Source organism: Eleutherodactylus coqui, chromosome 3, assembly GCF_035609145.1.
Source record: "Eleutherodactylus coqui strain aEleCoq1 chromosome 3, aEleCoq1.hap1, whole genome shotgun sequence".
NCBI classification, from domain to species: Eukaryota; Metazoa; Chordata; class Amphibia; order Anura; family Eleutherodactylidae; genus Eleutherodactylus; species Eleutherodactylus coqui.
The window spans coordinates 82,634,265-82,657,224 of record NC_089839.1 but is presented as its reverse complement, the minus strand read 5'-3'; the positions used below and the strand labels follow the sequence as shown (position 1 = coordinate 82,657,224).

The window sequence follows — 22,960 nt, the reverse complement described above, 5'->3', positions numbered from 1 at the left end:
AAGGACAATAAAGCAGACAGAAGTATTAAAAACAAATAAAAAGGTCCCTTCCATTTCTGGTCTATAGCGGTCTCCAAAAACTGCCATCGCTCTAGAGACCCAGAGCCCATTGTAAATGAAGCCCTGGATTTCTATCGAGGCAGGAGTCACGTCAAATCAGGGTAAAGGTCCCAGGCATCTCATCAGATCCATAGGCGAGCCTCCTGCCCATATACTCTCAGCCCGTCTTATATACTATTTACAAAAATGGTCTACACGCTCGTGTGCACATAGACATTTTATTGTTCATGGTGCTGACTCATCTTAATTCACTATTACCACTGGGGCCGCTATGGGGGGTTGGGGGGCACTATTACTGCTTAGGCAATTGTGGGGGTCGTTGTTACTGCAGAGGCCACTGTGGGGGGTCACTATTACTACAGAGGCCACTGTGGGGAGTCACTATTACTGCAGAGGCCACTGTGTGTGGGGGTCACTATTACTGCAGAGGCCACTGTGGGGGGGGGGGGGGTGTCACTATTACTGCAGAGGCCACTGTGGGGGGGGGGGGGGTCACTATTACTGCAGAGGCCACTGCGGGGGGGGGGCACTATTACTGCAGAGGCCACTGTGGGGAGGGGTCACTATTACTGCAGAGGCCACTGTGGGGGGGGGGGGGGCACTATTAATGCAGAGGCCACTGTGGGGGGGGGGGTCACTATTACTGCAGAGGCCACATGTGGGGGGTCACTATTACCTCAGAGACCACTGAGGGGGGGGGTCAGTATTATTGCACAGGCCACTGTGTGTGTGTGGGGGGGTCACTATTACTGCAGAGGCCACTGTGGGGGGGGGGGGTCACTATTATTGCAGAGGCCACTGTGGGGGGGGGGGTCACTATTATTGCAGAGGCCACTGTGGGGGGTCACTAATACTGCAGAGGCCACTGTGGGGGGTCACTAAACTGCAGGGACCACTGTGGGGGAACACTTACTGCAGAGGCCACTGTGGGGAACACTATTACTGCAGGGGCCACTGTGGGGAACACTATTACTGCAGGGGCCACTGTGGGGAACACTATTACTACTGGGGCCACTGTGGGGAACACTATTACTACTGGGGCCACTGTGGGGAACACTATTACTACTGGGGCCACTGTGGGGGACACTTACTACTGGGGCCACTGTGGGGGACACTTACTACTGGGGCCACTGTGGGGGACACTTACTACTGGGGCCACTGTGGGGGACACTTACTACTGGGGCCACTGTGGGGAACACTTACTACTGGGGCCACTGTGGGGAACACTTACTACTGGGGCCACTGTGGGGAACACTTACTACTGGGGCCACTGTGGGGAACACTTACTACTGGGGCCACTGTGGGGAACACTTACTACTGGGGCCACTGTGGGGAACACTTACTACTGGGGCCACTGTGGGGAACACTTACTACTGGGGCCACTGTGGGGAAGACGTACTACTGGGGCCACTGTGGGGAACACTTACTACTGGGGCCACTGTGGAGAACACTTACTACTGGGGCCACTGTGGAGAACACTTACTACTGGGGCCACTGTGGAGAACACTTACTACTGGGGCCACTGTGGGGAACACGTACTACTGGGGCTGACGCCAGGAGCAGCGGCACGAGACGGAGGCATGAGCAGGGGGCTAAAGGGGACAGCGGAGTAGCTCAGCAGTCGATACCAGCACTATAAGAGCAGTGAGGGCTCCCACCCACTAGCGTTTTTTTCTCCACTGCGCTGCGAGAGCAGTCCGAAAAACCGCTGGGATATCGCTGCGACAGTCTTATCAATGGGGCCAGCGGCAGCAGCGCTAGCCCCATTGAAAAGATATGGAGAATGACGCGGACTTCTGCCACAGCTGTGACAGCTGTGGCAGGAGTTTCCTTCTTCCCCGCGGGGACCGCGGGGATAAAGGAGCTCTCTGTCACAGCTGTGACAGCTGTCACAGCTGTGGCAGAAGACAGCGGCATGCTATCCCATTGCTTTCAATGGGATCGACACTGCTGCCGATCCCATTGAAAGCAGTGGTTTCTGATAAGCCCTGCAGAATGATTATCGGAGAAGGGCTTGAAATATAAGCCCTTCCTCAATAATCATAAAAAAGTGGTTAAAAAAAATAATTAAAAAAGTCACTCACCTCTCCTGCTGTCAGCTGCGTCCTCCGGCAGAAGTCAGCGGCATTCTCCATATCTTTTCAATGGGGCTAGCGCTGCTGCCGCTGGCCCCATTGAAGAGACTGGCGATGTCGCAGCGATATCCCAGCGATTTTGGGATATCTGCCTGCGTTTTCTCGCACTGCAATGCGAGACTTTAACTTTAGAATCGCATTGCAGTGGAGAAAAAAAACGCCAGTGGATGGGAGCCCTGAGAGTGTGGAACTCACTGCCTGAGGACATGGTGATGGCAAAATCCAAAGAGCAGTTTAAGAGGGGACTAGATGTCTTTCTAGAACGCTATGATATTACCCTGTTGTACCACTTCTAGCTTGGAAACAAGATGTGATACAGATCGGGCATGGAAGCTTTTGTACCTTGTTGTACCACTTCTAGCTTGAATATAAGATGTGACAGAGGCAGACATGTAGACTCTAGTACTCTGTTGTACCATCTCTCGCTTGGATACAAGATGGTTTACAGGGGGCATGGAAGCCCTAATACACTGTTGTGCCATCTGTAGCTTGGATAGTAGATGTGATACAGGTGGGCATGGAGGCCCTAATACCCACCCTGTTGTACCGCTTCTAGCTTGGATACAAGATGCGATATAGGGCGGGCATGAAGGCTTTAGTACCCTGTTGTACCACTTTTAGCTTGGATACAAGATGTGAAACAGGTGACTATGTTGGCTCTAGTAACCTGCTGCACGGCTTCTAGTTAGGATGCAAGATGAGACACAGGCAGGCATGGAGGCTCTAGTACCCTGTTATACCACCTCTACCTTGGATACTAGATGTGATACGGGCGGGCATGGAGGCTATGGTACCCTTTTATACCACTTCGAGCTTAAAAACAAGAAGTGAAACAGGTGTCTGTGGAGGCTCTAGTATCCTGTTGCACCACTTCTAGCTTGGATACAAGATGTGATATAGGCAGACATGGAGGCTCTAGTACCCTGTTTTAACACTTTTAGCTTGAATACAAGATGTTAGACAGTTGTCTATGGAGGCTCTAGTATCCCGTTGTCCAGCTTCTGGCTTACAATATGTGAAAGAGGCGGGCATTTAGAATCTAGTTCCCTGTTTTACCACCTCTCACTTGGATAAACGATTTGATACAGGTGGGCACGGTGACTCTAGTATCCTGTTGTAACAATTCTAGCTTGGATAAACGATTTGATACAGGTAGGCATGGAGGCTCTAGTACCCTGTTGTGCCATTCTACCTTGGATACAAGATGTCATGCAGGGGGTATGGAAGCTATACTACGTTGTTGTACCACCTCTAGCTGGATAGCAGATGTGACACGGACGGGCATGGAGGCTTTAGTACCCTGTTGTACTGCCTCTAGCTTAGATACTAGATGTGATACAGGCGGACATGGAGGCTTTAGTACCCTGTTGTACTGCCTCTAGCTTAGATACTAGATGTGATACAGGCGGGCATGGAGGCTTTAGTACCCTGTTGTACTGCCTCTAGCTTAGATACTAGATGTGATACAGGCGGGCATGGAGGCTTTAGTACCCTGTTGTACTGCCTCTAGCTTAGATACTAGATGTGATACAGGCGGACATGGAGGCTGTAGTTCCTTGTTGTACTACCTTTATGGTACCTCCACACGGACACTAAAATTGCATGTTTTTTGCTCTATGCGAGAGTGCTTTCATAAATCAGCTTTTTTACTCAATGTCTTTCGATGGTTTCATTTACAACTGTGATGTGTTCTCAGTTGCGATAGCCAAAAATCTTGGCATGTTTTATTTTTCGGCTTTTTTTGCATCATTAATATGAAGCCATCTTTTCATCGATTTCGGTGTAAAAAGGCATGACGACTTTACAAAGCAGATACACATTTGTCCTTTCACTGCATTTTGGCACCGACCAAAAATGTAACGCCCATGTGAAGGCACACTAAGCTTTGATAGCAGATGTGATACGGTTGGGCACGGAGGCTATAGTACTCTTTTGTAGCACTTCTAGCTTAGATATGGACTCTATGGGTATATGGACTCTAGTACGCTGTCGTACCATCTCTAGCTTGGATAGCAAATGTGATACCGGCGGGCATGGGGGGGTTTAGTAAACAGTTGTACCACTTCTAGCTTGAATACGAGATGTGATACAGGCAAGAATGGACGCTCTGGTACCTCGTTGTACCACTTATAGTTTGGATGGGGAGCATGTATATGCCATCACCACTCTGGAGGCAATGGTGAACGGGGCAGCAGTACCCATCCAGGAGATGGGCGTGGGTCTCAGTGATCTCACCCCCACCAATCAGATATTTTGCGCTTACAAAATAACTAATGTGTTATAAATATCTATCTTGGGAAAAATCCTTTACATGAGCAAACATAGAAGATTTTCATAAATCCCGTCTTACCGTCGGCTGCATAGCGCTTCTTCTCTTCTACATCGTTTGTGAGATAAAACATGTCGCTGTACGCCGGCGCCAGCCTCCAGAGGAAGTCAACCTTATTTCCGTACTGAAAAAAGACAAAAAAAACTTTCATAACGTGATCTAATTCATCACAAGCTGAAAAAATCTGAGCAGAGAAATGATTAAGTGGGGCCATGATACCGGAAAACACTTCGTACAGGAAACCCAGTCAGTAGGTATATTATCTTGTACATGAAGAAGTGTTGCATCATTTATGCTGGAGGTTTTCCCGAAAACAAACTATTTTTTTCTGGAAAAAAACATTAAAATATACTGAAGTAATGTTCAGAATGTCACTACCAATTCCATCCCTATAAAGGGGTTCTTATGAAGAAGACTTCTGTTCACGGGGCTTATGTAATCCATAGAGTGTCCCCCGCTAGGAGAGCCAGACAGGCAGATCCAGCCTTTACACGTCAGCATCTGCGCTAAGTTGCATATAAAAGCCGTTCCAATATGAGGGAGCGTCGCATTGTGCAGCGGAGGTCACCTTGCAGCTGGCACTGCTGTCAATTATCCGGGCCCATTCGCTGTCATCAAAAAGGAGCTTCTACGGCATTTCCTTACAGCGGCCCGAGCGGTAATCTCAGCTCCTTCAATCCTGGAATTCGTTCAGGGACTGAACCAGTTAATGTATATGGAAGAGCTAGGCGACGAAGGAGCGGAGGGACCCAGGCTAAGTAATCAAGCTTGGGAGTTGTGGAACACGTACCGTGACTCACCGCAGTTCCAGCTGGCGGTGGGATGGTGAGTGATGGGTCTCGGGGGGTGCGGGGAGCCGATGCCGCGACAGATATAACCAGACGACTTTTAACAGCCAGACCCACGTGGGGCTCTCCCCCCTTTTGCCTTCGTGCTGCTTTCTCTACTCCTGAGAGTCTCTTTTTCTCCCTTATCTCTAATCTTCCCCTAAGTACCTTATGTGTTTGTTGGTCCTTTTCAACGTTGGTTAGCAATTTTGATGTTTGAGAGTACATCTAGTTAAGAGTTGAACGGGTTCAGCAAGTGTAAGAAGGTGCTGGTTACGAGGGCCTAGTGACACACCTTAATTACTTTAGAAGGCGGCCCGCAAGATTTCACCAGAAGGACCTTGTAAATGATGATACAGTTTATTCAGTTATTGTGACATTTGTCATCAAATCCCCAATCACAAGTTGCGGTCCGCGCAACCCGCCATAAAACCAATGTTATCTATTTCTCTCTATCTGTTGTTCTGTTTTATATGTGATTAATATGTGAAAATTCCAATAAAAACATATTAAACATAAAAGCCGTTCCATCACAGCTTTTATTATTGTTTATGGTAGGCGCCAATCATCACAACTGATCTTGTGTTATAATGTGTTTGTGCACGGGAGGCGACAGAATACAGTGGGGAGCAGAAAGCTGTAAGAGCATCTGCATGCTTGCCGAGCGGACAGCCACAAGTACAAGGCTGCTCGCATTGAGGTCTATGGACAGCCCTACAGCCGCTATTACATCTCCCTACAACCTTTACGTATTTGTAGTCCACTTAAAGGGGTATTCTGGTTTTAGAAAAGTATTCTGTTACACTTGTATCAAATCCTCGAGGTTCTCAAATCTTACAGCCATTTTCCTTCTTTACCTTCAGTGGATAAAAACCCGTCTTGGTCTGAAAGACCATTTTCATCCAACGATTTGCGCCTTTTTGGAATATTAATGACGATGACAGATGCCGGGTAACGGCAGATACCTGTCGAAAAGTTAATCTGCGGTGTTGGATTTCTGGCAGTTGTCGGGTCATTAAGAAGTTGTTCCTGTTTAATGACAGATTTGCATCTCATTAACAGAAGCCCGGGCTCGGTCTCCGATCATGGAACAGATCCTTCAGTCGCTTTGTTCAAATTGCCATTTAAAATCATGTATCATCATCATCATCATCATCACAGACAGCAGCCTTCACAGGCCAACCGTGAACGATCGATCGTTAACAAAGGCCATCTGAAACCCTTAAGCCCCATTTACCCACAAAGAGGATCCATAAAAATACAATCAAAAGATAGGATGATTGACAGTCCGAGCGATCATTTTGGATAAGCTGCTAATGGGCACTAATAGCCATTAGTGGATTATTAGATTCATTTGCATTAACATGAGCATGCCTTTGATGTATGCAGATAACAGCAGGTGGTCTGTTCTCTGAACACAGCCTCTTTGTTCTGTCACAGGACTGCAGCTGAAAACAATGTTATCAGCGCTCCTGTGGAGAACTCGAGATGCGGCCACCATGGACTTCAGGCTCAAATTACATTGCGTATGAGTAGCGTTTATACGCAAAGTTACTAAGCGACACAGCGGGAAGTAAAAAATGAACAAGGAAACTGCGTGTGTGAGATACGCTGTCATGCAGAGTCAAAAATCGCTGCCGTACACCGGGTTACACAGCGGTAAAGCTCTGCAGTATACACACAGCATTTCACAACACGCTCTTCTGCGCCCGGCCTTTAAGTGCTTGCAACAAGTCAAGCACATGCATGATCTGCACAGGACCACGGGAGATGTTATACTCTGGGAGTAAACAGTGAAAACTTCTATTAAATGACTGCAAGCAGAGGTCTTGTAAACGGAGGAATTCATATAGAAATTATATCAGAAGATTGTAACTCTTTATTATACAAGGGATTCCTTTTATTTGCTGAGATTGAAATACCCTTCTAAGCCTTCAGTCACAGATCTTGTATGTCCAGGTCATTCAGACGGAGCTCCCGGACACAACAATAGGCTTTCATTAGTCAAATGGAGACAAAAGGTCTCCATTTAACTAGGTTTCCGTTAGTTTCTGGCCAGATAGAGCCGTGTAGTCGACTAAGTTATTCTGTCCGGCACAAATGTGGGAAACCAACAGAAACCTGCTGAAATGAAAACGTGCAGCTTTGGTCTCAGCTTTAGTAATGGCAGCCTATGGTTTTGTTCAAGGTCGCCAATGAAACCCATTTGAGGATTCAGACAGAACCAAGAGACATAAAGAGATTTAGCTAAGTCTTAAATATACAATGTGAGTCCACAGGATGTGCCTTATCGGTGTGAAAAGAACTGTTCCAGCGAGTTGCTTTATGGATGGACTACAATAAAATGAGGATTGCAAAGTTTTAAAACTTTGTGGGCAGCATAGGATACGTGGAAGGTGGGGAAATACTTTTCTAGAATGTGACTTCGTACTGTCATGTAACATGTGATTTGGGCTGAGGGGGCATTCACACACAGCGTATTTTAGTGTGGATCAGCACCAAAATCAGTAGAGCATTTGGTGCACATTTTGGTGCCATTTTTGCCTTCGGACCTGCAGACGATTTCACCCTCTCAATGGAAGATGTGAAGTCTGCTGCGGCTCTATGGTAAACTCAGCATCTAAATCCACACCAATAATCCACATTTGGAAGCAGCTTTTGGTGTATATTTTTCATTGCAGAATATCCACCCCAATTCTGCTAGGTGCGCCCGTACCCTTAGAGAAAGCCTGTTCACGCACCCCGAGCAACTGACAGCCCCCCGTACAGTATATGTATTAGGCCCACAGGAAGGCAGTTCTTTCAGTACCTTTTCCTGCTTGTTCAGTAACACTCTGAAGCCGTCATGTTTATCGGACTCGGAGCCTTTGTGGCTGCTATCCGCTTGCTGCAGCAGAGGATGAAGTTCAGCTTCTTCTTTGAGGATTTTAGCCCTTTCGACTTTGACAATTCCCACTCCAGGCTCGTCCTCTGATTCTGCTTCTGGGTCAGTCTGAGCAGTGATGAATCTGCAAGAACATAATAGGAAATTACAATGTATCATTCTCTACAATGTTTATTATAATGGTTACTATGAAGATGAGTGACGGATACATGACTGCGACAACCATCACTAGTACTGAGGATGTAATACAGGGAAACAGGAAATAACCTATAATAAGGATGGAAGATGGATCCTCAAGGCTGTAAACACTGAAACCATTCACTTATGTTTGACCTCCTGTGGCATCACATCATACTGCAGGAGCGATCAAAGCATTGTAGGTTCTTGTTCCCTATGGAGGCTAAAAGAAAAAATGAAAAATAAGATCAATTAAGTTTACTAAATTATGAAAAACAAAGTAATAAAAGTTAAAAAAAAAAACAACCTTCAACCATATTTATAATTAAAAAAAATATAAATAATAAAAGCAAAAACACATATTTGGTATCGCCATGTCTGTAAAAGTTCAACCTACCAAAGTATCACATTATTTACGCCGTACGGTGAACGTCGGCAGAAAAAAAATAAAGAACACCAGAAATTCGCATTTTTGTTCACACTGCAATAAAAAGCGATCAAAAAGTCTTATGTATTACAAAATATCAGCAACGTAAACTACAGGACGTCCCGCAAGAAATGAGGCCTCGCACAACCATGTCAACAGAAAAATTAAAAAAGCTATTGCGCACAGAAGATGGCGGCAGAAAATAATTTATAAACATTAAATGTCTTTGAAAAAAATACAAGTAGTTCAGCAAAAAAAACTCTATAAAGTTTGGTATGGTAGTAGTCGTACCGACCTACAGAATAACGTTATGTCATTATTGTACCAGTTTGTAACAAGACGCACTGAAAGATGGCGGAATTTCACTTTTTCAGTGCATTATATGGTAATTTAAATAATACCATTGAAGAATAAAACTTGTCTCGCCCTCACAAGCCCTCATATAGCGACGGCGAGGGATATATAAAGGGGTTACAATGCTTTAAAAGAAAGGAGGAAAAAACAAAAAAATGGAAAAACGAAAAAAAAAAAAAAAAAAAAAAAGCTTGGTCTCTAAGGGGATAACCTCCATAAAAGCATCTCCGCCCACTACACCCAGATCTGCACTGGCGAGGGCGCTGCCCATTGTAACCTATGGAAATACACGCCATGTATCTGGATGATGGACACTTATTGACTGCAGCAGAAAATGACCCTCAGAAGGCTTTATTATTCCTCTCATTAGTACAATTTATGGTTTATCCCTCCAGCGGGTTTGTTTCAATTCCCACACAACTGTAAGTTTTCTAAAACTCCAGAAATTTCTGATAAACTATGGGCACCACTGCCAACCCAGACATGAAGTGCCATCCTTGCCCCATCTACTAATAATGTGGCCCTAGAAGAACCAGCCATGAATTTCTCCATTTCTTTGGGCACTAGACCATCACTCATGGTGCCCACATCACTGTGTATATGGCAGAGAAGAGTACTGGCAAGCAAAGTACTGGCAGCTTCACTGACCTTTGACCTCCACTCGGCCAACTGCCATTTCCTTTCAACTGACGACGGCAGCGGTTGGATCGAAGACTATTGGATTGAGAAAAATGTCGTCCAATGGACATAGAAATGCCGAAAAGCGTAAGAGAGAAGAGGAGTGCGTGAGCGGACTCACGGAGATAAAGAGGAGGAGGAGCGGAGAGGATGAGGAGCCAAGACCGGGCACCAGCCAGGACCCTCTACTATCAGACCGCGGATTTAACATCAATCGCTTCACCGCCCTTCAGATCTTGGGCAGAGGAAGCTTCAGCGAGGTAAGTTATATGACTGCTATTTTCACTACTTCCATTAACTGTGCAGACTATTGTTCCCTGTTATCAGCCATGTAACCCACAGGAGAGGCTTAGGATACTTCTATATGGGACAACTGGCAGGTAGGGACGGCGTTACCACAATCATGGGGCATTCTCTGCACATTTCCATATTTCTGGGACTGGTGATGATTGAGCCGTTATAATCACAAGGCTTATTTCTAGATCGCATTCTTATTATAATTCTTGGTGGCTTGTTGCTAGGCAACCGTGGCGCTAAACTTTCCCTGCACTCCGGGACCTCGCTGCTGGACAGTGGGACGTTTCGGTGTCCTTCGGGGGACGGCTCTCTGCACGCCCCTTCATGCCCTGGCATGAGTGCGGGTGTTTATAATGGGATGACGCTGGCGGTAATAAGAGTCAGTAACCCCTGATGGAAAGGATCTACTGTTTTATCAGCAAATAAAAGATGTATTTCTGTTTATGCTTCATTGTATTATTTATATTATGTGCTTGGAAATAGCAACTATTTATTGTTTGTATATATATGAATTTATAAGCTCTTTATGCTCAACGGACAGCGAACTTTTATAAATGTGGGGTTTTTTGGGGGGGGGCAGATTTATTCATCTATTGATTGATTGACTTATGCACATGCATTGTAAAAAAAAAACAACGGGCGATGCGTCCGAGGAACGTGCAGAGAGAACATGCTGCAAGTTGTTTTTTTTCCAGCATCAAGATGCTGAAAAAAAAGAGAAAAACAGTCATGATATATGATTCCATTCAAAGGAATGGGGTTCTTATTTGTGCGTCTCGCAGAGTACAAATCTTGCCCGCTCTTCTTGGCCGTGTGAAGGCGGCCTAGTGATAAATTCCCTATGTAATAAATGTATATGACTTTCCCCTCTGGCCGCTGTCAGTGATAATTTCCTATCTGCTTTCTTGAGGTGGTCCTGGCATCTTTCCCCGGAAGGAACACCTTTATGGCCATCAAGGTTGTCGACAGAGAAAAGAGCAAGGCGGATGTCATAAGGAGAGAGCGGCGGATACTCCTAAAGGCCCAAGACTGCCCCTTCATCTGCCATCTGTACGCCGCACAGCAGTCAGCAGACCGGGCCTACTTCATCACGGAGTATCTGTCCGGAGGAAGCCTGGCAGCAATGATCAGAATGTGCGGCAGCTTGGACATCAACCATGTGAGGTGAGTAAATGACTAATCAGGAGACGGAGGGGGGATACTGAGGGCGACATGACAGGTACAGAAGAGTGGAGGACATACAGGCTGCCATAAACAGCACCTCTTCTGGTGGGGACACTATGATGGTGACATGATGTCGGGGGACTGATGTCATGTCATTGATACTACACTCTTCTCTCAGATTCTACACAGCGGAGATTGCTTGCGGCCTCCAGTTCCTGCACCGACGATACATCATCCATCGGTAAGCACAACTTTCCCACATCTCCCCGTTTCATTGGTGGAGATAATGTACCCAGCTTTCCCAGAGTTCTGAATTAGGACTGGTTTGGCTGCGGTACATTCCCAAGTCTTCTGTATCACTGAACAGACTAACATTTCTCTTTTTTCTTTGCAGTGACATAAAGCCGGCGAACATCATGCTGGACGGAGATGGACACATCCGCCTGATTGACCTGGGGCTGGCCCAAGACGGCGTTGTCCCGTCTAAGAAGATCAGCGGGGTGACGGGCACATATCGATTCATGGCCCCAGAGGTGCTTCGTAAAAAGGACTATGACGCAGCAGTGGACTGGTGGAGCCTGGGGATTGTCGTATCCTGGATGGCGACAGGACAGTCCCCTTTCTACCAAGGCTCCTCCAGGAGGAAGATCATCAAGTCCATCAAAAGAAAGAAGCCAAAATTCCCATCTTGGCTTGATGCGGACGTAAAGCATCTTGTGAAGAGACTGCTGCGAAAGAAGCCTAAGAAGAGGCTGGGTGTCCACAAGAACATCAGAGGTCACCGATTCTTCAACACCGTAAATTGGGAGGAGCTGGAACTGAGAAGGGCAGAGCCGCCATTCAAGCCCTTCAGCAGAGTTCCGAGAAACAGAGACCTGCCATGGCCGGAGGATGGGACACCCCTTCACCCCGTGGACGGATTCTCGTACACTTCACCAAGCTGGACCCGGTAAGATCTTCCTCCTCTAGGGATGATGTTCTTCAGGCAGACCTCTGTGTTCACCATCATTGTTCCTCTAGTGTCAGACAGCACAGGAGGTCATATAGTAACCCTGCTTCATGTCACCATGTCTGGTCCGCAGACTTCTCCCTCCTCGGCTACATTATTATTGCTCCTGTAATTACTATGTCTCTGCTTCTTCTTAGGATGACGAGAAGAATCCGATTGTGAAGGAAGCCACGACCATCTGGTAAGTATCTTCTATATACACCTACACATACCCATCTGTACACCTATATACACCTACACATTCATATCTGTACACCTATATACACCTACACATTCATATCCGTACACCTATATACACCTACATATTCATATCTGTACACCTATATACACCTACACATTCATATCTGTACACCTATATACACCTATACACACAGGACATCTACCATTATTTCCATACATACTATAGAAAGATTAATATATAAAGTATCTTTTCTTTAGATCAGATACAAAGCAGATCCTGATACAAGCCATCATGTTACATTAGTTCACTGGTTTATATCCACTGCTGGTAAAATTGACAATTCTGTCTTATGTCTTGTAGGCTCAACCCGTGCCAACTATCTGCTTAACCCACGACTGTGCTGCTGTAGAAGACCCCGGCTTACCAACAACATCCTCTCTCCACCAACTGCATCCTGCATTACCATCATGTAACCCTGAACCCCGACATCCTCCAGCTGACATTGGACATCATCCTCTCCTGAAGACCCTCTACGCCCCCAGGAGCGGCCTGTGCTTGATTGGTAACTGGCGAGTTCAGGAACAATAGCCCGAGTGACTATTATCCCTGAACTCCTGGTTACTAGTGAGACCTCGGCACAGGCCGGGTAAGTCGCACGCACCACATACATGAAGGTTAGACACTAGTGTAGACACTAACACATACATAGACACAAGTATACACACAGATAGGTGTAGATGTCGGCTTTGATCCAGGGACTTGCTCTGATCGCCATATTTGGGGTCAGGAAGGAATTTTTCCAACTTGAGGACAATTGGCTCATACCTCAAGGAGGTTTTTGCCTTCCTCTGGATCAACTCACAGCCTTAAATAGGGTTAGGTCTTATTTATAAGGAATCAGCCACAGAAATAACATAATATAAACATAAACAAGCACAATCTTTAGCTGACATCACATACACTAGGGAGGTGAGCGGCTGGCGTTGATCCTGGAATTTATTCTGGTCGCCATATTTGGGGTCAGGAAGGAATTTTCCCCCCTTAAAACAGGATAATTGGCTCTTTCCTGAAGGGGGTTTTCGCCTTCCTCAGGATCAACACAGTCTATAAACAGCTTTAGTCCAATACACTTTATATCTCACACAAACAATAAATGGTAATAGATTTATATAGATTTATGGAAACAATAATACATTTTAGAAAGTCAGGTCAGATTTCGGCTTTGATCTTGGGACTTGCTCTGATCGCCATATTTGGGGTCAGGAAGGAATTTTTCCCCTTTATACAAGGATAATTGGCTTTTTCCTATCAAAGGGTTTTCGCCTTCCTCTGGATCAACGGCCTCAACATTCCCCATAATAAAATCTACCATTTCCTACAACTAGAAATAAAATGTTCCTTCTCCATAAATCTTTGTGTCGGTGTCTTTATTTCCATTGGATGTCTTATTTAGGCCAAATGCCCACAGACGGATTATCGCTGCAGAATTCACGGTCAGACACCCACCGCGAATTCCGCAGCAATGTCAGTCCATAGACATGAAGTGTTAAATGATTCTCCCCTGCCCACGAGAGGAAATCAACTGCGATTTTCCGCTCGCAGAGGAGAAGTGCAGCATGTTTTATTCTATGCGAAAAATCTCACGGACGGTTTCCATTGCAGTCAATGAAAGCCGTCTGTCCTGCAATACTTCCGCAGTGACTCAGAATTAAAAGATGCGACATGTCGATTCTTTCACCGTTTCCGCTGCAGCCTCTCTACTCTCTATGGGGAGAGATGGCTGCAGCGGAATGCAGGCGGCGAAGACACTGCAAAAGTGTGAAGATTCATTTTTCCTGCAGAAATCTGGCGATATTTCCGTGTGGTCACTCCATGAGATTTCAGTCCTTTGTGAGCCCAGCCTAAGGGTGGCAATAGTGGGTGCAGGAACGGCTTCTAGGATGGCACAACTGCATCAGTAACAGCATCTGATCTTCCAGCTGTGCGTCTACTCATTACTTATAAACTTCTCATTGTAGAGATGGCAGTATGCATATCTGAAATGACCCTTTAACGAAAGCATTTACACAATGCCATATGCAAATAGGAAGATGGAAGGCTTGTCTAAAAAGTCTGACATTGACTTGCAGGAAAACTGCCCTCCAATAGGTGGCGCTGCAGGGGTATTGTTCCATCTTCCCTACTTGCATATTTCCCAGAGGAGCATGGATGGCCTTATAAGTCTCCTTCCTCACCTTCTAGGTGCTCTCCTTATGGAGAAACGATGCCCTTCCTGACCCAAAATGCCAAAAAAATATATCCCAGAGACTTTTTTAAACGCAGTATCACGGATTCATGAGGGTCCCGTGGCGGAATCTGATGCGGAATCTTCAACTTCTAAAAACCGCAGGAGAAATCTGTGGCTGAGCTGCATGTTTCTGCCGCAGGTTTACAAGCAGATTTAGCCGTGTCAATGGACATAATCCACGTATCTGTGTGAAGTATCAGGTCATTTCATGCATGTTAGCAAGGAAAATTCCGCCGATTTTGCTCTTTGATGCGGCTAAATCCGTGTGCGGATCCACGGCAGAGAAACTGTGGATTTCTGCCATGGTTTTAGGGGAGCTGTCTGTGCAGTAAATAAGCGGCAGAAACATGTGACTTGGCCGCAGGTTACTCCTGCAGTTTTTAGAAATGGAAACGTCCGCATCGGATTCCACCATGTGACCCGAAGATAATAGTAGGTGGTTCTGCTCAGGACCCTCAGACCCTCCTATATTATCCGGACTGGAGAAACTCTACAAATAATGTCTTTCCTCCTGATAATCTGGCACATCTTGTAATTATATCTATTATGCAGCGGGCAGTGAGGGTCCGGTGCGGCCCACCCCCGTGACTCGGACTCAGTGCCACGTCAAACTTTATAGTTAGAGATGAGCGAGTATACTCAGTAAAGGCAATTGCTCGAGCGAGCATTGCCTTTGCAGAGTACCTGCCCGCTCGAGATGAAACGTTCGGGTGCCGGCGCGGGGGAGCGGTGAGTAGCGGCTGTCATAAGGAGGGAGCGAGGGGGAGAGAGGGAGAGAGAGATCTCCCCTCCATTTCGCCCCGCTCTCCCCCGCAGCTCCCTGCCCGCCGGCGGCACTCGAACGTTTCATTTCGAGGGGATTGTTTGTATACTCTGCCTGGATTATTGTAGTATACAGCGCACTATTTGCTGCGGACGCCAACAATAAATGCAGCGCTGACTTATGGATCCATTCTATCCTGTAATAAGCCACGTTCTCAGTTACTTTCTTTGGTGTTTTAACCCCATTTCCGTATACCCGCTCCTCTTTTATCCTGCGTTATTCCCAGCAGGAGGAATAAAAGAAGGTAAACCCTTGTATGCCAGGGGGAGATTTACACCTATGATGGACATATAGTGGCAGCATAATGACAGGTGCGCTATTTGGCGTTTATACCGCGCACAATGTCATTTCACTAAGACAAATCGCCTCCTCAGTTTCTAATAAATTAATAGAGTCGCACATGGGGATCAGCACTGGACATCCCCCTTCCCTTCTCCCCATATAGTGTGAGATCCCTGATTGTGGAGGGCGTTTGTTCGCCCCGTTACTCCACATGGGGATCAGCACTGGACATCCCCCTTCCCGTCTCCCCATATATCGTAAGATTCCTGATTGTGGAGGCCATCTGTTCGCCCCGTTATTCCACATGGGGATCAGCACTGGACATCCCCCTTCTCTTCTCCCCCGATAGCGTGAGATCCCTGATTGTGTGGGGTATCTGTCTGCCCTCTTACTCCACATGGGGATCAGCACTGGACATCCCCCTTCCCTTCTCTCCATATAGCGTGAGATCCCTGATTGTGGAGGGTGTGGAGGGCTTAATAAGATAAAAGAAGTATACTGTCGCTGTGAGTTTTAGCGTTTCAGTATAAAACACTCACGGCTGCAGCAGGCTTCCCTGGGGTTCACGCTACCTGCGGTTCGGCAAGCATGAACCTGATGACAGGATCCCTTTAAGTCACTTGGATATGTAGTATATAGTATTACAGAGTTCTTCTGACATATCTTTCATGGGCAGACAGAAAGAAGGCAAAAAAGAAAACTGTATGGTATATAGTAAATGAAATCTATAAAGTAGGATTTTAAGAAAAGCCTTAAAACATTCATTGGTATAAGCTATATCTACAGATAGGGCCGGGCGATTAATCACATTTGAATTTAATTAAATGGGTTGTCCAGGTAAAAACTATTGATGACCTATCCTCACTATAATTAAATGCTGTGAACCTGCTGCTCAAGATCCCTGGCGATCAGCTGATCATCCGGTCCCCTATAAGTATGGCAGTCCAGACATAGCCATCGGCACAGGAAGTGTTATAGTGGGCTTCACTCCCATCATTCTGAATCCAATGTAGGAGGCAGAAGTTCTGGAAGTGTCACAGGAGGCAGCACTCCCAGTGATTTGAATAGGAGAGAAGACGACTTTGGTACTTCCTATCGTGACCCTGATGAAAAAGTCAGTGCAACGGTCCTGGCGATCAGTGATCCTAAGTGGCAGGGCTGAAGCGGATTAACTATTGATCTGTCCTAAGAAAAGGTCACCAATAGTTTTCGCCTGGAAAGCCCCTTTAATTCACCATTTTGGTGAAGCACAATTCTGATTCTAATTGGAATCGTGAAGTCAGGCAGGACAGGCTACAAGGGGTGGAACCACTAGGGGTGGAATGGTGTGCTTTACGCTGTTGTGGCGCTAAGCAATGCAGAGATGAAACATAGCGTTGGTTCGCTGAGACTCAGCCAATCAGTGTTGGCCTGTTATTCTGCATTGCCCCCTGCCTGCATCTGTATTTACAGTTTTGTGGATTACGTAGTAACTGGCCAGCGCTGCCATAATCTGTATATGCAGTTTTGAGGATTATGTAGTAACTGGCCAGCACTGCCATAATCTGTATATGCAGTTTTGTGGATTACGTAGTAACTGGCCAGCACTGCCATAATCTGTATATGCAGTTTTGAGGATTATGTAGTAAATGGCCAGCACTGCCATAATCTGTATATGCAGTTTTGTGGATTACGTAGTAACTGGCCAGCACTGCCATAATCTGTATATGCAGTTTTGAGGATTACGTAGTAACTGGCCAGCACTGCCATAATCTGTATGTGCAGATTGTATGGATTATATGCAGTAGGAAGCGGACAGCACATCTATAATCTGAGAACACAAGATAGCATGAACGCAAGAAAATTACATATTACGGCATTTACTGTATTTCACACTTACCCCCTTCGCTTTGTGCATCCTCAGAACTAGGATAATCACCCGATGCCTTTGTGGTCTCACTTTTCTTTCTTTAAAGACTTCGGTGCTGCGGACTAACCTTCTTCCCATCATTCTTGCCTCTGAGCTCATCCTTAATCTGTTCTTCTAGTTTCGGAAGGACCATAACAGCACCTTGGTTGTCCTGAACTTGGTTAGCTGTACCAAATGACCAAGTCTCGGGCCAGTGGAGAATGTAGCCATGTTTGCCATATCTTCTCCAGCACAAGGCAATGCTAACTCCTGCAGCTCCTGTAAGGAATCCCAAAAGCAAATGTCTGTTCTCGGATGGAACAATATTACTGATGTCAGCAGAACAAGTGCTGAACCAACACTGCTGAGACCTTCTGTGATGACCGATCAGCAAGCAGGGAATTACAGAAGTTCAATACGGAAAAGGCTACATTCTTCCTCGGCTAGATTTATGGTACAGATGTCTCTGACAGCATTCTGCTAGTGAAGGCGGCCATCAAGAAAGTGATGGTTGCAGAATGACCACGAGTCCAGCTTCTAGGAAACATCTCACTTTTTAGAAACTCCAAAGTCCCCTCTGAAGGTCCCTGATATCTGTCCGCCTGCCAAATGGAAAGAGTTGTTCAGTAACCAATCAGACAGAAGCCTACGACATGTACATAAAATACGTATATTGTAAAGCGATTACATGTGGAACAAAGCGGAAGAATATTAGGTGGTGAATGACTGAAGGCCAAATACAGAGGCTTCATTGTAATTAGCCTTTAAAGTTACGCGGGAAAACAGAAGAGAAAGAACTGCGCATGTGCCGGGCGTGTCGCCCAACGCCCCCGGACGCATCCGCCGTGCTGAAGAATGAAGATCTGGCCGGCTCAGTGGAGACCTGCGCTGGACCTGGAGAGGTAATAAACTGTCTTTCCCTTTCCATGTACGCGGGCACGCACGGATACCCCTGCGGGATTCAGCATTGGTATCCGTGCAAGTGGACACAAGGCATAAGAAAGTATATGACAACTTTCTTCCTCCTTGCTGCCCTCCTTATAATATAAACTTACTGTACTATGATCCCATAACATTGCAACAGTCTATTATGAAACTCAAAGTGTCTCCCAGCCGTCTGCACACGGTCGGGTCGGACCCAGCATACGGGATTCCCACAGCGGAGTTCGACCCGGTGCCCTGTCGGTGACCCAGCGTACCTCTCCGCCGATTTTCTCCTCTGCTGCGAATGTGCCGTTTGGAGCACCGGCGCTGTACAGAGGATGATGATTACAGAATGGATGTTCGGTTTCATCATAAGCCGTACCCGTTCAGCCACGGGAATCCTTTCCTGCTCCTGGAATGGAGTAGGAAAACGGAACCACAACGCAGATGTGACAGCAGCCTAAATGATGCAGGCACAGAGCACGGCCTCCTTGTTTGTGTGATAGGTATTGCGTATATAAGCGTGCGTGTTTCAGGGACCCTTTATACGAGCGCATGCCCAAAAACGCTTGACTAAGTGCAACACATTTGTGCTGTAAGTGATGTGCTTTTACGGGCATATTGGTGCATATTAATGTAATTTTTGCGATCACAGCGTACAGTCACATGATTTCCCCCCGCTGTGATATGCTGCGCAGATATATTCATGTGAATCTGGCCAAAGGACCCACGGCTGTAGGCATAAAACGCTGCGGGTCTCCGCGGTGAGAACAGTTATGGACATGAGCTCTAAGGCTGGAACTCCATGGAGTATTTCACCATGACATGGGTCATGTGACCAAAGATCGCTGTGCAGCCCTGTGAAGTTGCATTTTCAATTAAATTAATAGGGTTGCGCTAGTTGCCACAACCTACAGATTTCAAAAACCCCACCGAGGTTGGATTTCTTGCAATATACGGGTCGCAGCTACTTGTGAGTTATACCGCAACTCCATTGTCTTCAGTCTGGCCGGCTGCACATGACCACTTCAGGTCCCACATCCCGATACCGCAGCGGAATCTGGCCGGCGACCCTGTGTTCCTGCAAAATCTGTAATGCAGGTGACCGCGGAGGCTCGCAGGCCGTCATGCGCAGTACAGATTTTTGTTTTTTAAAATACTTGTATTTCCCGCACCGTCAGACATTGCGGATGGGCTGCACGTCAGATGACCTCTATTGACTTCAATGGAGGAAGTCCCCAGCAAATAGAACATTCTGCGACTTTTTCAATTCGTATCCGCGAGTGTGAAAGAAAAAAAAAAACGAACGTATGTATCTTTCAATGCTTGCTATTTGCTGTGCATCCTCCGCGTGGACGCCGACTACGGATTCCACAATAGGAAAAAGGTCATGTGAAACCGGCTTGAGAGTGTGAGGTCGCAGGGCTATATAGCAAACGTTGGCTGCGCAGCACTAGTCTCATTGCCAACAATGCGTCCACAGGTACTACTGACCATCCGGCACAAGTCCACCAGGCAAATGGCGCAGCATGCCACTGAGTAACTGAGTCACAACTCAACTTGACTCAGCACTACACTATCTGTGCAGCACGGCCGCACTAAGTAAATAGCGTAGCTATGTGGAGAAAAAACTACAGTTTAAATTGACCTGCGGGGCGGATTTTAAATCTACAAGACATCAACTTATAAATGTAGCAACTAACGCATTCCACGTCAGCGTGCCACTGAGTAATTGAGTCAAAACTTAGGAAGGCTGCGCTAGGCAAATAGCGTTGCGCATCTTACAGGCGCTGACCGGTCCGCACAGCTGATGTAGCCTGCCATCCTTCAAGGATTCTGTTGGTCAATAGTAAAAAAAAAACTGGGTATAGGTGTGACTATCTTAGCGAAGCACAATGGATCGGGGATTAGCTCAACTACTCTGCTTTATTGAAACCGGCTTAAGGCTGCCTGTCCACCAGCGTTGCTGAGGTCTGCCGAGGGAGTCGCCGTCGGGGAGCAGGAGCCAGCTGTTGGATCTGCGCAGTGAGCCTACCTGACAGTTAGGCTCACCGCGGAGAATCGCAGCAATGCGCAGCATACTGCATTTGCTGCCTGCGAGCGGAGAATCGCTGTGATTTTCCGCTTGTGGACAGGGCTGCGCTTTCCCGGGGCCGGATTATCGCCACGGAGAACGCAATGCAAAAATGCCCATGGACAGGCAGCCTGAGGAGACGCGCTTCAGTGTTTTGGCACCCCTTCTTCAGCATTTGCTTCGCCAGAAGCGTAGGCAGCGTTTAGACATAGGTCAGGTTAACAGAGAAGTGTGTTGCCAGCAAAAATATAAGCCCTAGCTAGAATACATGAAAAAAAGCAATACTTAGCTAGCAGGCGCCATCCGGGTCCCTCCCGCTGGTCTCCGCAGTACCAGGCAGGCTTGCTAGCAGTTCTCAGCGCCGACAAAACATCGCTTGCTGTAGATGAGGTTTACAGAGCTCGTAACCAACAAGCGATGTTCTGTTGGCGGTGAGAACTACTCGGAAGCCTGCTGGAACGGTGGAGACCAGCGGGGGGACTCGGGCCGCGCCTGCTAGGTAAGTATAATAAAGCATTCCCCGAAAATAAGACCCTGTGCCTCTTTTGGGGCAAAATTAATACAAGACAGGGTCTTATTTTCAGGGAAACATGGTAGTACATCCCTAATCATTGCCTAAGGCCTCATTCACACAACCGTATGCAGAAACTGCTAGGTGAATCCTGCGTTTTCCCGCCATGGATGCCAGCAGAGAGTCGCTGTATACGGATCTCACGCACACACGCTCTGTAGCAGCATTGCATATCCAACGCCGCATATACACAATGTATCAAGTATGAACATGGTTGAATACACAAGCCAAAGAAAAAAAGTTCTGTACACGCGTGATACGCAGTGAAATAGAACATGCTGTATTTCATGCAATATATATATGCAATGTGAATGCTTCAATGACAATCAATGAACTTTCACGGACTTCATTCCCTGCGTGATACGTCACGCTCGTGGGGATGAGCCCTACATTTACAATATGTGTCCAGTAATGTTGGCATTTGTTTCCGTTGTCTTGTGATTACAGAATATATCCTAATGGAGAAGACAGAATTCTCAGTAACATGAAGGACCGGCAGCATAAGGCCAGGGTCACACGGGGCAGAAACCAGCGATCTTAAATCTGAGCCGATCCAGCAGAGAGGACGAGATTTGCAAAAATTTCGTCCACATACTGCAGAGAAGCCGTGTTGGACAAGCCGCGCTGGAACATGTGATTGTGATGTGCTTATTTTTACGCTCCCAAAGAAAATAATGGGCGATTCTTGCAGAAGAATAAGCCATGCAGAGAACTCGGACTATCGGTCTACGGGGCTCATGTCCATGACTGTCCACGCTGCGCGATACGTAGTGAATGGAGTCAATGGACTTTCACTGATCCTTACACATGTGGGTGTAGACACTGGCTATCGATACGCACAAGAAATAGATGGCAGCACGCTCTATTTCCCTATGTACTACCGGTATGCAGCGTTACCCCTATACATTTGTATGAAATGCTGTCCATACACAATACATTGCGTTTGGGTGGCGTCTTCATATGCATCCCACTCTGAAACACAGCGGGGAATTTGGAACGTATCCGTGCGCTTGTGATACGCAGACGGGCACAGTACACTCACCACCATACGAACGATGACACTTCCTGGCTCAGCGGGTAGCGGGTCGGCAGTGCTGACTCGGAGGCAAGGTGAGAGGTGAGCAATATTTGTTTTTGCACCATTACTTACTCTGGGGGCATTTTGTGTGCTGGAGACTCCTTTTAACTCCTGCTGATTGCGGCTGCTAACCCTTTATATGCTGCTACCGAATCGGAGATCGGAGGTACCAATCGGCACCAGTGAAATGAGATCTTGGGTGCGGTTTGGTTGCCATGGCAGCCAGAAGACTTCGGAAAACCCCAGAGCTGCCTTTGCAGATTGCCTATTAAGTCAGGATCGTGGTATAATGTATCACTATGGTATTACATAATACTGGAGAAGCTATGAAAAAAAGTTTTTAAAAGTTGCATTAAATAAAGTTAAAAAAAAAAGCCATATTTCTAGTTAAAAAAAAAATTGCTAAAACCAACAAGCACATATTTGGAATCGCTGTATCCATAAAAGTGAGATCTATGAATGTAACGCATTATTCTCCCCTCACGGTGAACGTCAGCAGAAAAATAAAAAT

General features: G+C 46.5%; 1 protein-coding gene and 1 pseudogene across 1 annotated transcript in view; both read right to left on the bottom strand.

Annotated features, from left to right (window-relative positions):
* The window catches only part of LOC136620140 (regulator of microtubule dynamics protein 2-like), a 41,803-nt pseudogene extending 23,504 nt beyond the window's left edge, over nt 1-18,299 (bottom strand).
* Nucleotides 18,300-18,351: 52 nt separating this feature from the next.
* Nucleotides 18,352-22,960, bottom strand: part of LOC136620139 (regulator of microtubule dynamics protein 2-like) — a gene marked incomplete at its 5' end in the record, with an annotated part of 129,228 nt that continues 124,619 nt past the window's right edge. The window contains one exon of the mRNA XM_066594855.1: nt 18,352-18,404. Within this exon, the coding sequence (XP_066450952.1) occupies nt 18,352-18,404 (53 nt within the window). The remainder of the gene's footprint in view (nt 18,405-22,960) is intronic.